The following is a 14,511-nucleotide window of genomic DNA, read 5'->3' as shown; positions in this document are numbered from 1 at the left end:
AGGGTACACTTCCTCTAGCACTCTTGCACTGCTTGCCTCACTTGTACACTCAGAAGGTTCTGTTTTCAACTGTCACCTCTGTGGCAGAAAGCTCTGTCAACATGTATTTGGGGACAGGTTCGCAATCCATGTCACCTCTTGATTTTCCAATTGTGAGTCGGGTGGTGTCCCATCTGTTCTCTCTATCTGCAGCTTGCATGTGGAGAACGGACGATATATGGGCCGACAGGTTCAGCATCCTTTTCCGTCTTCCAGTGGCTTCTCTCTGCTGCCAGGGTATACGCCCTGTTTTCTCACTGTTTATGCACCCCTCCTACATTTCTGCTACACCACTTCCATCAATGCTCTCCTCCCTGTGCTTCTGTCAAGGTTCCTGATTCCAGGTTGTTAGGGGGTGGATCTACTCTCACATCCCTGGCCTTCCCTTCTTTTATACGCCTTTCCTCTCTTCCCCTTGTGCCCCAGACTCCTGGCCCGAGTGCACAGGGGACCTGAGCACCTCTTTCCTTCCCCCGACCCTTGAATGCCATTATGTCTGCTGGCATGTCTCCTGCACGGTGGAAACTGAGATTAAAGGGTTTGTCTTTCTCAATGTTCTTGGGGCTCCTTGGGGTTTTGAGGTGAAGGTTGGTTTGGGTTCTCACTTACTGAAAGGGTTTTCTTTGCTCAGGCATCCCCTTCAGTCACTTGTTCCTGCCTGGGGTCTTCCTCTAGTGCTCAGGGCCTTGCACTCGTCTCCTTTTGAGCCATTGGAGTGTGTCTCAAATGTAATTCTGTCTTTCTCTGCATCTTTCTCATGGATATTACCTCTACCGGTAGCTTAGGGGTGTTTGGACCTCTGTATAGCCTCCCACCCCATCTATGCTTCTTTGCTGTTCAGTTGATGCTCAGTTGTAACTGGTAGTAACTGGTAGTAATTTCTGCTTTCTATGGTCTCTTCTGTTCATCGACCTAAGAATTGCCTTTGACCCCCATTTGTCCAGCTCCCTCTACTCCTGGGGAGGCAGTGTGGCTCTCCTTAGCTGCTGTTTGGGCAGTATGACTCTCTTTGCCCAGTACAAGGAATGTGTTTCTGTGTTTTTGTGTTTTCCGTCATGGCCTGCAGGCTTCCTCTCTTACCCTAAGTCGGTGGAATTGGTCTCTGCTTTCTGTTCTTTGTGCCTAACAAATCAAGAACTTGCCTGGCAGGATTCGGGGGACTTCTGCACATGGACTGACATCCTCCTGGGCTTCTGCTGCAGATTTTTTCCATTGTTTCCCATTGTATAGCATCCCCTGAGGCATTCCCGCCTGTCATCTTACCCGTTACCGTTTGGAGGTGGGAATCTCTTTGGGTTCTGGGGAAGGGGTTCTGGCTGAGGCTGAGCCTTGTACCCCGTGCATTCTTTTGCATCTCTGAAACCTATTTTTGTTTCTTTGGGATTCAGGTTGTGCTGGCCTTGCTTTGATATACCCTCATTTCAGTAAGTATTGGTACGAGATAAATGTTTTCAAGGTTATAGTTTGATTTCTTACCAGTAATCTTCATTACTTCAAATACCATTTTCTCATACCCAATATACAACCCTGCCAGCACCCACTCCCCACCCTGAATCCTCATGTTGGCTTGGGGACATACAGGACGTGCTTTGGACTCCATCATCTTTTATCCACCATATTGGTAGGAGGGGCATGGAGGGGGGAAACATACAGCACTAAAACTTGTTGTTGGTTCTAACTAGGTCACATGGTGCCTGGGTTGAGGTTGAACATCTCATTTCAGTAAGTATTGGTACATGTAAAAGGTATCCAAAGTAATGAAGATTACCAGTAAGTAATCGAGCCATCAACTTATTTACACCTGTACTGTGCTTTGGAAATAATATTCTTACATTTGATGCAATATTGTAAACACTCCAAGTTCAATGATGCTGTGAGCTGAGACTAGAAGAAGTAATAGATGAATAGAAGTAGCAGTAAGATTTTAAAGACTAGGGTTGTATCATGGGCCATATATGATAAAGCACTTCAAAGAGGGAGATTTTTGTTGGATCGTATCTATTGTTGTCTCATACTTACTTGTGTAGCCATGGAGAAGGAATGCTGTCTCATGCTTTGTAGTCCTGGATACAGAATGTTGGCATGAACAAGGAGTTGGAACATAGTGGGAGGAATTGGGAAGAAGGTTTGGAGCATGAAGTTGAAGCCACACATCCTGTTGTATCTTGTACTCAATAAAATAAATCTTAACCAAAGTCTGATCCTGCAACCCTGTATTTGTAACTAGGTGTACTCTCAGCAGGACGAGTTCAGCCCATCAAGTGCAAATTTGGAAATTGAGTAGCACATGCCCCACTAATTTACTATGCGTGTGTTGGAATTCATATTGAAGTGGGTTATACATGTGCTTTCATCCTCTGTGATAAGCACACCACATCACAAGGGCTTCAATTAGATTTTAAAACATTATTATGAGCCTGCACACCGTGGCATGCACGTCACAACTTTTTGTTCCACTTTTTGTTCCACATATATCTTAAGTGACATATCCTATCTTTAGTTCAGTTATACAGGAATAAAGAGAGAAACAATGCAACTTCTCTTAATCTCACAGATCCAGAATCAGACTGGGAACTGTAGACAGAAGGTGTTGAGACATACCTTGATGCCTTGGAAGGTGAGACCTTTAAACACAAGAAGAAGTTTACCATATCAAGACATTGTCTAGATTTTGAAGGTTGTAAAATACTGAAACGTATATCAAAAGTGGCAGTGGAATTGAACAAAGGGGAAGGTGAGGATGATATTGACAATGCATTAGCCATAAAATCTCTGGATGTAAGTTTTGAGGTGTGCAAAAATATCATTATGGAAAGACACACATTTTATAAAACAGTACAAATTACTAGAGAGTCAGCATCAAGTTTTGTAGGTGCTTTAAGAATTCTAGCTGAATCTTGTGAATATAAAACGTTTGAAGAGGAAATGATCAGGGATCAATTGTTTGATAAATCTAGAAACAAAAAGCTTCAAGAAGCTTTATTATCTACACCAAATTTAACTTTAGAAAAAGCAATAGAGATAACAACCAGAATTGAAAGTACTATTTCATTCATAGCACAAATGACTGTTTGAGATTTGAAATCTCAAACTCAGAATGTGTTAGCAATGAAGAGCAAATATAAGAAGGGTAAAAAGAAGAAAGCTAGTGAGAAACATCCAGTCAAAAATCAACCCTTTAAGCCGCTTAGGGCCCAGAGTTGTGCCATTTCAACACCACATTAGCATCATTTGTATTTATGCTAATGTGGTATTGGAAGGGAAAAAACGCTGTACGATATTTATAAATTGGCACAATGCTTGCAAAAGGTGACATTTACAGTAAATATTTACAATCAATTACACGTAATTACACAAAAGGACATAATGGTCTAATAACAGTATTCTCAGTAGCAAGCGTAAGATTAAATTCACAAAATTGAGCAAATTATGCCAGTATAATTTACATTTCTTCTAGGCCTACTTATGACTCACTGATTGGTTCTCCACATAGACACTGACATCACAGTAGGATTCCTGTAGTATTGCTCTCCAGAACCATCCCTTGAAAAGGACTGGTAGATGGTTTCATCTATCTAGAAGGTAAATAACTTAACATTTCATTATTTCAATAGAAAGCAAAGCAAAGCAATGACAGATTTGACCTGCAAGGGATACATGAGCCATGAATCACACCAGCCCTTCCTCGTTACATTAAACAGTACACTTACAATTTTTGATTGCTTGTTTATCCTCAGGTTTGACTTATTTGTAAGATATATTTCAACAATTATATGCTCTCTTACAAATTAGGGACTTTCACATCACAAAGGTACGATTTGTAATTTTATATTTCATGCTCAACTTCCAGAGGACTGGCAGATGGCAGCAGAAAATGAAACAGTGAGTACAGACTTCTTCCTTGTGGGGTTCTCGGATGTTCCTCGGCTCCAAGGTCTTCTCTTTGGCAGTTTTGTTTCGATTTACCTGATGATTATAACAGGAAATCTCATGATTATGACAGTTGTTTACTCTGACTTACGTCTGCACACTCCTATGTACTTCTTCCTTACGCAACTTTCTTTTGTAGACATTGGCTGTACCTCCGTTATCTTTCCTAAAATGCTGGCTGGCTTCTTTCTTCAACATATCCGTATTGCCTTCAAGGCCTGTATTCTGCAATTATACTTTTTTATTCTTTTTGTTGCATTAGAAATTGTTCTCCTGTCCATCATGGCTTATGATCGCTACATTGCTATCTGCAATCCATTGCATTATGCTACCATTATCAACAAGGAAGCATGTTTGAAGTTTGCCACTGGAGCCTGGATTGTTGGTTTTCTGGAACCCATAGTTCCATCTATCCTCATCTCAAACTTCTCCTTCTGTCAGACTCATAAAATCAACCACTTCTTTTGCGACCTCACAGCTATGATGAAGCTTTCTTGCACCAGCACCCGCAATGTTGAAATAATAAATTTTACGTTGGGTGTTCTACTACCAATTTCCTCAGTTATTTTGGTAACCACATCTTATATGAAGATAATCTCAGCAATCATAAAAATTAAGACTACAGCAGGTAGAAAAAAAGCGTTCTCTACATGTGCCTCGCATCTCACTGTGGTGGCTCTGTACTATGGGTCCCTCATGTTCGTCTACTTGCGCCCAGCCTCATCGTATTCTGTGGGTCAGAGCAAAGTCATCTCTGTTTTGTATCTAGCTTTGAGTCCAATGTGCAATCCTATTGTTTACACTTTAAAAAACCAAGAGTTTAAAAATGCACTGAAAAGAAGGAAAAAATAATGTTAAATTGAGCAGATTCAAAATCTGTGAATTAACTAGTTCAGAACTAACACCCCAAGAATGATAAAAATGCCAATGATTTACACTAAAATCTATACATTTGAAAGCTGATTGTATTTGATGGGCAACCTCAAAGACGTTATTGCACTGAATGCTATTTCTCCATTAATTAAACCCATGTGACTTGTATAGGATGCATTCTAACAGTAAGCATGTTTAGATTTTATTGTATTGTTCATACAGTGTAATGTATGAAATGTCATTATTTTCACTTTATTTAGATTGGTCAAAGATTTTACCTGCGTTACAAAAAATCAATGAAATTCTAAAGCTACAGTATGAATATCTAAGATGTTTTATTATTTAAAAAACTCTGTTTTTGCCATGGATAATCTCACTGAACAGCAGAGCAAGTTGTTAGGCTATAGTTTGGTGCACAGATAAAAAGGACAAAGTAGTATGATATGGGAAAATCCTACTCATCTTATGTAGTCTCAAAGGTGTGTAACTACCAGTTAGCTTCTCCGAAAGGCACACTCATCCTCTTGCCAATCATGTGCTTTCCTCTTCCACTCAAGCAAGTAGTCAATCAATCAATCACTTGTAAAGCGCAATTTATCACCCGTGGGTTTTCAAAGCGATGTTGCGGGCATGCTGCTCACCCAAAAACGCAGGTCTTGAGATCCTTCCTGAACTGCTTCAGCAAGGTGCCTTTCTGAGGCTGAGTGTGTTCCTGTGATATAAGAGGATGGCGGCAAGGGCTACTTGGAAGGATCAGATCTGTCTGGTGGGGGTGTAGAAGGTCAGGCGGTGGTTGAGGTAGTAGGGCCCGATGTTATGAAGTGCCTTATAGGTGTGCGTCAGTAGTTTGTAGGTGATGCGTTTGTTGGGCAGAGATGTGGCTGTGGCGGAGAATGTCCTGGATGAGTCTGGATGCTATGTTCTGGATTTTCTGTAGTCTTGTTTGGAGCTTCTTTGTGATGTCACTGTAGAGTGCGTTGCCCTAGTTGCTGCTGACATGCATGTGGGTGACTGTCCTTCTTGTCTCGGTGTGGGTCAACTTGAAAATCTTCAGAAGTAGGCTCAGGGTGTGGACGCAAGTCGATGAGACGGCATTGACTTGGAGGGTCATTGAGAGCATGGAGTCCAGGATGATGCTCCTCAGGTTGTGTGCGTGGTCGATGGGGTCATTTCCTAGGGGAGTTGGTCACCATTAGTCATCCCAGGCAGAGGAAGTGGAGCCAATTATGAGGATCTCTGTCCTGTCCCAGTTGAGTAGAGGCAGCTGGTTTCTATCCAGGTGACAACTGTTCTTTTTCTGTTGTGGAAATTTCTCTTGGCTGTTGATGGGTCTTTGCTCAAGGAGAGGATGAGTTGGGTATTGTCGCTGTAGGATCCGATGTTGAGGCTGTGCTGGCTGATGATTTTAGCAAGCGGGCCATGTAGAAGTTGAAGAGAGTCGGGCTTAGTGAGGATCCCTGGGTACTCTGCAGCATGTCTCCTTGGGTGATGAGGTAAACTGTGGGTCTCTGAGTCTCTGGGTTCTTCCGGTGGGGAAGGATTTAATCTATTCCACTGCTTTACTGCGGATGCCGGTGCTGTGGAGCCTGGTTCAGAGGGTTGAGTGGGAGACTGTGTCGAACGTGACTGAGAGGTTGAGGAGGATGGGGGCCGCCGTACCTCCTTGGTCTAGTATGTAGGAAAGTAGCCCCTTTCTATCTTGGTTTCCCCCACGTTTGTCAGTGTGTTAAACTGTGTCTACTGAGATCCTGCTAATCAGGTCCCTAGTAGTAACGCTCTCTCCCTTCAATTTGGTTATTACATACTGTTAACCCATGATTTCACCCACAATTGGCATGCTGGTGCCCCCTTAAAAGGACCTAGTTTATGGTACTTAAGTACCCAGGGCATTGGGGTACCGGGGGATCCACATGGGCTGCAGCATATATTTTGCCACCCATAGAGAGTCCATGCAAAGTGTTCTGCAGGACTGCCATTGCAACCTGCACGAAAAGGTGCATGCACCTTTTCATTGCCACTTACACTGCACCAGGTCACTTATAAGTCACCCCTATAGCAGGCCCTCTAGCCCTGAGGGCAGGGTGCACAGTACCTGTGTGTGAGGGCACCCATGCACTAGCAGAGGTACCCCCATGACCTCCAGGACCAATTTCCCAGACTTTGTGAGTGCTGGGACGCGATTTTATGCATCTACTAGACATAGGTCACTACCTATGTCTAGCTACATAATGGTAACCCCGAACATAGGCATGTTTGGTGTCAAACATGTTAAAATCATACCCCAAGGCTTTTGCAAGCATTAGTTGTATGATTCTATGCACTCTGGGGGCTCCTTAGAGGACCCCCAGTATTGCCATCCCAGCCTTCTGAGGTTTTCCAGGGAGCCCTAGCTGTTGCCACCTCTCAGAGAGGTTTCTGTCCTCCTGTAGCTTGAAAAGCCAGAGCTCCGGTAAGCAGAACAAAGGATTTCCTTTGGGAGATGGGTGTTACACCATCTCCCTTTGGAAATAAGTGTTACAGGCTTGGGAGGGGTAACCTCGCCAAGCCAGTGAAAATGCTTTGAAGGGCACATTTGGTGCTCTCCTTGCATAATCTAGTCTACACTGGTTCAGGGACCACTCCACTCCCCTGTCCATCACCACCCCAGGGTTGGTGCTCAGAGCTCCTCCAGAGGGTCCCAGGTTCTGCCGTCTTGTTTCCAAGGTTGGCAGGGAACTCTGGGAGCATCTGAGTGGCCAGTGCCAGCAGGTGACGTCAGAGCCCTCCCCTGATAAGTGCTTACCTGTGTAACTGACAAATTCCCCTTTCAGGGCCATTTAGGGTCTCTCCTTTGGGTGTTTCTTCAGATGCAGAATGTAAGACTCCAGCAGGATTCTTCTGCATCCTCCACGTCATCTTCTCACCAAAGGAACTGCATCTGGACCCTCCAGGAATCTACAAACTGCAACAAGGAAGCCAAGACGACTTTTGCAACATTGTATCTTCAGCTCCTGCCAACAACTGCAACTGTTTCCTGGTCGTGCATCCTCAGAGGACAGCCAGTCTTCAGCATGCACCAGAAGAGCAAAGGAATCTCCCTAGGAGTGAAGGTATCACTTCACTGCCCCTGCAGGCACCATCTGCATCGAAGTGGCTTGGGTCCCCTCTCCTGACAAAGTGCGTGGGTCCAGCATCATGGGTGGTGGACTGAAGTAGTCCTGATGGTCCTGAGGTCCTACTTTCTAACTTTGGAGGAGGTAAGAGCTTGCCTCCCCATGAAAGACAGTACCCCAGTGCACCACCTTTTTTGCAGTTGCCAAGGCTTGTTGGCATCCTTCCATGAAGTTCTTCGTTCACCATGCATCTCCAGCCCCAAGCACTCCCTCCTGTGATGCACAGCTTCCTGCGTGGTTCTCCAGTGGCGTGGGACACTTTGTTATAGTGCTGCTTGGACCTGTTTTTGCACCTTCTTTCTCCCCTTCCTGTGGAGCTCCTGATCGCACTGCCTGGTCTTCTGTGGGCTCTCTGAGTTGCTGGGAGCCCCCTCTCACTCCTCCTCCTAGGTAAATTGACCTGGTCCTTCCTTCTCCCGGGCACTGCCTTTTTCTGCCAACTCCGAGCTTTGCATTTACCAAGGCAGACTTCAGTGAAGCAAACCAGACTGCAATCACCCATCCAGCGTGGGATATCATCTGCACCAACCAAGAACCCGCATACGTCTTCTTTAGTGCAATACTGACTGTTGTTCTTCACTGGTGGTTCCACTTTTGCACCTTCATCCGGCATAGCAGGGGCTCCTGTTCTTCCTGGACTCTTCTGTGCTTCTTGGACTTGGTCCCCTTCTTCCACAGATCTTCAGGTCCAGGAATCCACTGTTGGTGTCTTGCAGTGTCTTCTGGTTCTTGCAACATCTGCTTTCTCATTTTCTTGTGTGTTCTAGGAAAGATCCTGTGATTTACTCCTACTTTCCTGGGCTCTGGAGTATGTTCCATTACTTATCTTTGGTGGTTCCTAATACTCCCAGCGCACCTCTACACACTACCTTTGCCTAGGTGGGAAACCGACTTTCACATTCCACTTTCTTAGTATATGGTTTGTGTTCCCCCGGGCCCATTTCTAACTATTGTGATTTTCACTAATTGCACTGTTTTCTAACTGTTTACTTACCTGTTTTTGGATACTAATGTATACAATTTGTGTATTACTTAGCTCCTAAGGGAGTATAGTCTCAAGAGTATTTTTGGTATTTGTATCGACAAAATAAAGTACCTTTATTTTTATAACACTGAGGCCCATATTTATACTCTGTTTGCGCCGGATTTGCATCATTTATTTCGGCGCAAATTTGGCGCAAACTTAACTCGATATTTATACTTTAGCACTAGACCCGTCTAGTGCCTAAGTTATGGAGTGTGCACATTTACGTGAAAACCTACCTTGTGCTAATGACATGCAAGGTAGGCATTCTTGTGCAACAAATTACTCTAAGGCATGGGCGCCTTATTTATCCTCTGGCGTCAAAATGACGCACAGGAGGAGGCGGGCCTTAAAACATGGTGCCCAGCCAGACTTGCTCCATTTTTTAACGCCTGGGTCAGGGCAGGCGTTAAAGGGTCTGTGGGCTCATTTCCATGAAGGGAGACCATGGAAGCAGTCCAGAGGTGCCCTTCCCTGCATCCAGGGACACCCCTGCCATCCTTGCCCACCCCTGGAGGATACCCATGGATGGGGGGACCCATCCATGGTGAGTGCAGGTAAGTATAAGAGTTTTTTTAAAGTGGAATAGGGGGGCCTAACTTGGGCCCCCCCTACATGCCACTGTGCCCAATGGTCATGCCCTGGGCATGGCCATTGGGCAGGGGGGCATGACTCCTGTCTTTGAAAAGACAGGAGTCATTTCCATGGTGGTAGTGCGTCAAAAAATGGCATTAGTCTGGTTAGAGCTAATATTTTTGACTCTAACCTGACTTGCACAATTCTTTGGCGCAGAATAAGGGTCATAGGTCAGGGGATAAGTCCTGCCCAGGTAAAGCCCCATAGGCTACCACCAGTACTACATCCACTTCCACTTCTAGGCCCAGATTGATACTTTTTGATGCAAAACTGTGCTAACGCAGTTTAGCATCAAAAAGTTTAGCACTGACTAGCACCTTTTTTTAATGCCACCCGGGCATCAATTTATACTGTGAGGCTGGGTGAGGCTAACAATAGCTTAGAGTCATTTTATCCTACGTTAACCATTGCCCCTTGACGCAAGACAAAATGACGTTAACGTAGGAAAAATTACTCTAATCCAGTATACAACATGTAAACACGTCGCAAAATGGAAATTGCACAATTTTTGCCTGCAATAGCGTAAAAAACAGACACTAATGGAGAAAACAGTGCAAAGGAGCATCAAAATGGATCCAGGAAGCCAGGAGAGATGCCAGGGAGACCCCATTCAATCAGGAACCAGCCATGACGACACAGCCAAGACCCAGGGAAGGGAGAAGAAAAAGAGGAAGTGTTGTTTCAGCACAGAGGAGCATGAAATACTGGTGAGAGAGGTGATGGAGCACCAACATCAACTCTTTGTCACCTCAAAATTGACAATTGGAAGGAGAGAGGCAATTTGGCAGCAGATTGTGGATAAGATCACAGTGTGGCAGAGGTCAGGAGAACTGTGACTGAGTGCAAGAAATGCTGGCATGACTTCAAGAGTAGGACAAAGGAAAAAATGGCATGGAACAGGAAGGCAGCACTGCAAACTGGAGGTGGGAGTCCTGCACAACAAGAGGACTTGCACGGGATGGAGGAGATGGTTGCAGCGGTCATCCCAGTGGAAATCGTCACAGCAATATAAGGACAGTGCAGACTACCAGGAAACACCACAAATGCAGGGCAAGTTGTATGGGGGAAATATATGCTAAAATGTCAAGTGCAAGAAGGGGAAGGCACATAGGACTAACAAAATGCATGGCAAAGGAGCGCAGAGGGACACAATGCACACTAATCAAGTTGCACCATGCCAACATAAGCTACACATGTACCTATGCCTTGGTAGTGCCATGCACCATGACACATACACAATCTGGATTTAGAACACCCCGCCTAAATACTTACATGTACAAATGCATCACATTGGCTGGATGGCATGGATACTCACTGTGCCTCTGCTTGTGACATCACAATATCCCTTGCACGAAGCCACATCAACACCAACACAACCAAGACCTCAGAGACCAGGTAGTCAGTCAACAGCATTCCTTGGGTTACCTCATAGTGGCCCTAATATGACAATGAGCCTCAAATATCAAGTCAGTGACGTGACCTGTCAACTGCCACAACACAGATTTTACAACATCTCATTGCAGAGGATGATGGCTCTCCTGTAGATCTGCCTGTCCTGGAGTACCATGATGACCTGGATGACCAGCTGAGAGACCCTCCAAGAAGTCCTTGTAACCCTCCAGACACCACCTCCAGTCGCAAAGGAGTAATATTGATGTAGCAGAGATCCCACAGGCCCCACTTAGCACCCCAATAGTACAACCTGCCAGCACCAACACGGCAAAGACTCCGAGGACCCAGGCACCAGCTTTGAGAGGACAGTGGTAGGAGTCCAGTGAGAGCTGGCCAAGGAGGTATGGGTGTTGATGCAAACTAAGGCAGCCAGCCTTGAGTATCTGAGGGACATAGCTGCTGCCCACAACAACTGCCCTCCCAAACTGGCATCAGCGTGCTTGAGGACAAAATGGACTCCATGCACCGGGAAATGGTCTCCCTCAGGGCAGACATAGCTGCCTACCACAGGGATGTTGCAGCTATACTGTTAATCAACAGCTCCTCCTTGCTGCAGTAATGCCATAGGTAGTGCCACAGATGGCAGCTGCCAGGAATTGGGAGTCCTCATCTCCAAGCACTGAAGTGTGTGTGGCCCCTACTACCTCCCCACTACTACCATCAAGAGTACAGGAGGCACCACACATCGGAGATGAAGATGTGGAACAGATCACCTTTACCCATAGGAGTTCCGTGTGGCACCAGCCCATGCCACATGGGCAGTGTTTTCCTTTGTCCTCTGCTTGACATCATGCCATTGTTAGCACTGTTGCAGATATGCACTCTTCTTCAACACATTGTTGACCTTTCTGCTATGGACTGCAATTGTCTGTAACTTTTCAATTGGCAATTTATATTCCCCTGCACTGAAAGACACTTTACCCAAACATGTCCCATGACATGTCCCTCAACCCTGCACTTGTGTTTTGTCACAATTTGATGGATTCCAGAAACGGGGTCACAGACCTGGACATTGTAAACATTGCACTATTACACTTGTCATCAAAAACCACCTACACAACCAGCATGTCTTTGTGTGTTGTGACATATTTACTATGCCTAGCATTTGTGATGTGTGTAACATGTCTCAAGTCACAGAGTGTCAGTATAATAGTGCATGAATATGCGGGCACATATCTATGCATATGGTACCTACATGATGAACGTTGATGCTGATCTCATCCCCTACAAGCAATTCACTGAGTAGCTGGTCACACAATGAATCAACTGTATGCCCAGCTTGCAAAGCCCCTGTCGAGAATCTCCCTCACGTCCTTTTTGCCTGCCCCGCGTACACCGCCCCCTGTAGGAAATGGCTGGCCCGGCATGCAGACTACTGGGAGTCTGCAGCTCTGCGCTAGCCCTGCGAATCCTCAGATCAGACACTAGGCCAACGCTAGTGATCGCCGTCGCCAAATTCCTCGGAGCTAGTTGGCTTGTTAGAGGGAAAACCCTTCTGGATAAAGACTCCAACTAAGACTGTCCCATCGTCCTGTGCAGCACATTTTATTCCATTTTTATTTCATTTTTTTCCATTTTCTCTTATCTTTTACTCCCTTTTATCATTATATTTACTTGTAATTATCATTATGTGTATTTATTTGTATTTATTACTGCTTGCGCTTTTTTGGCTCCTGTAGCCGCAATAAAGCTCCTTTGAATTGAATTGAATTCACTGAGTATGTAAAACATTTTGAACACATGTATGCTGCACTCACTACATATGGCAGGAATGGCTGTGAAACAGTTCTTGGGCAACATCGTCAGCTGGGAGTACCAGTAAAACACATTGGTGTGAAACAAAGGGACTCAACCTCATCTGTAATTGCCACTGGTCATTTTAGCAGGATAGGAATGAAATGTAGGCTGTTGTCAAATGTCCCACAGTGGCCAACATTCTGAAACAAAGCCCATACAATGACAGCTGAATTACCACACCTACTTGTCCTATACATGGTCAACATAGTCACCTTGAGTGGTGGTTTTACTGGATGGCATATGCACAGGCAAGTAGATGTGTTGTAGCTGCCAATGTGGCAGCCCGGTCATAAGAAGGTGATGAACATGTCAAGAGAGGGATCTGGATGCATGACAAAACACATTTTTCACTGTACACCCATGGGAAGACCCTGAGACCCAAGCATATGACACATGAAGGAAGGGAGTACCCAAAAAAAATTATTTGGATTTTAACAAAACTAATACTAATTAGGAACAACTATCCTAACCTAACCTAACCTACCTAACTATACATAACCTTCAACAGACCCTAACTACTCTATGCTACACTTACCTAACACATTTAACGACACACTCTAAACATTCACCCTCCCACCCCCTTTATATCACAAGACACATACAGGGCAACATAAACTAAACTACACATTTACTAGCTGTTACTAAACAAATATATATTTTGGGGGTATTTTTAATTTTTTTTAATTTTTTTTAATAAACACATAAAAGCCCCAACATCAACCCCCCCCTTCCACCCAAATAGTAAAATGTAAAAAGTAGAAAACCCACCACACACATCTACTTATCCTAACTAACTCACTAAACTATTCTACCTCCAACTAACCCCCTAATACCCACTAAAAACCTTAAAAATGAGGAGGGAGGGGACAGAACTTGGGAAGAGTGACATTATGCCGTTCAGAGGTTGGCCCTCTTGAGTTTCCTCTTAATGTTTTTGAGTGTCAAAGGGGCATAATTATACTCTGTTTGCGTTGGATTTGCGTGATTTTTTTACCCAAATCCGGCACAAACCTAACTCCATATTTATATTTTGACGCTAGACCTGTCGATTATCAAAATATTGGAGTTAAGGTCATTTTTTTACAGTGGAAACCTACCTTGCATCAATGAGATGCAAGGTAAGCATTCCCGGGCAAAAAAATGACTCTAAGGCCTTTGCGCCTTATTTATCCTCCTGTGCAAAAATCACACATGGGAGGCGGAGGGCGTTAAATAAAGGTGCTAAGCCTGTTTAGTGCCATTATTTAACGGCTGGGTCAGGGCAGGAGTTAGGGGACCTGTGGGCTCATTTCCATGGTCCGAGACCATGGAAGCAGTCCACAGGTGCCCTTCCCTGCCCTCGGGGACACCCCCAGCCACCCCTACCCACACCTGGAGGACACCCAAGGATGGGGGGACCCATCCAAGGTAAGTCCAGGTAATTTTTATTTTTTTTAAAGTGCCATAGGGGAGCCTAACCTGGGCTCACCTATTAGACACTCACGGTGCCTCTGAAGTTGCCCCATCACATTAGGGATGCTGCTATTCCTCAAAATGTAAGCATCATGCACTGAGCCAGGATAATTGCCATTCACAAGGGAGATGTACTGGTCTGCCAAACACACCATC

The 14,511-nt window shown here is 44.8% G+C and overlaps 1 protein-coding gene across 1 annotated transcript; it reads left to right on the top strand.

The window, feature by feature from the left end:
* Positions 1-3,900: 3,900 nt before the first annotated feature.
* On the top strand, positions 3,901-4,821 carry LOC138246762 (olfactory receptor 1G1-like). Its single transcript, XM_069201522.1, has one exon. The coding sequence runs from the start codon at positions 3,901-3,903 to the stop codon at positions 4,819-4,821; it is 921 nt and encodes a 306-aa protein (XP_069057623.1).
* The last annotated feature ends 9,690 nt before the right edge of the window (positions 4,822-14,511 follow it).

The sequence above is a fragment of the Pleurodeles waltl genome, chromosome 7 (assembly GCF_031143425.1).
Source record: "Pleurodeles waltl isolate 20211129_DDA chromosome 7, aPleWal1.hap1.20221129, whole genome shotgun sequence".
Taxonomy (NCBI): Eukaryota; Metazoa; Chordata; class Amphibia; order Caudata; family Salamandridae; genus Pleurodeles; species Pleurodeles waltl.
The sequence above is the reverse complement of the archived record's forward strand: the minus strand, read 5'-3'. Positions and strand labels throughout refer to the sequence as shown.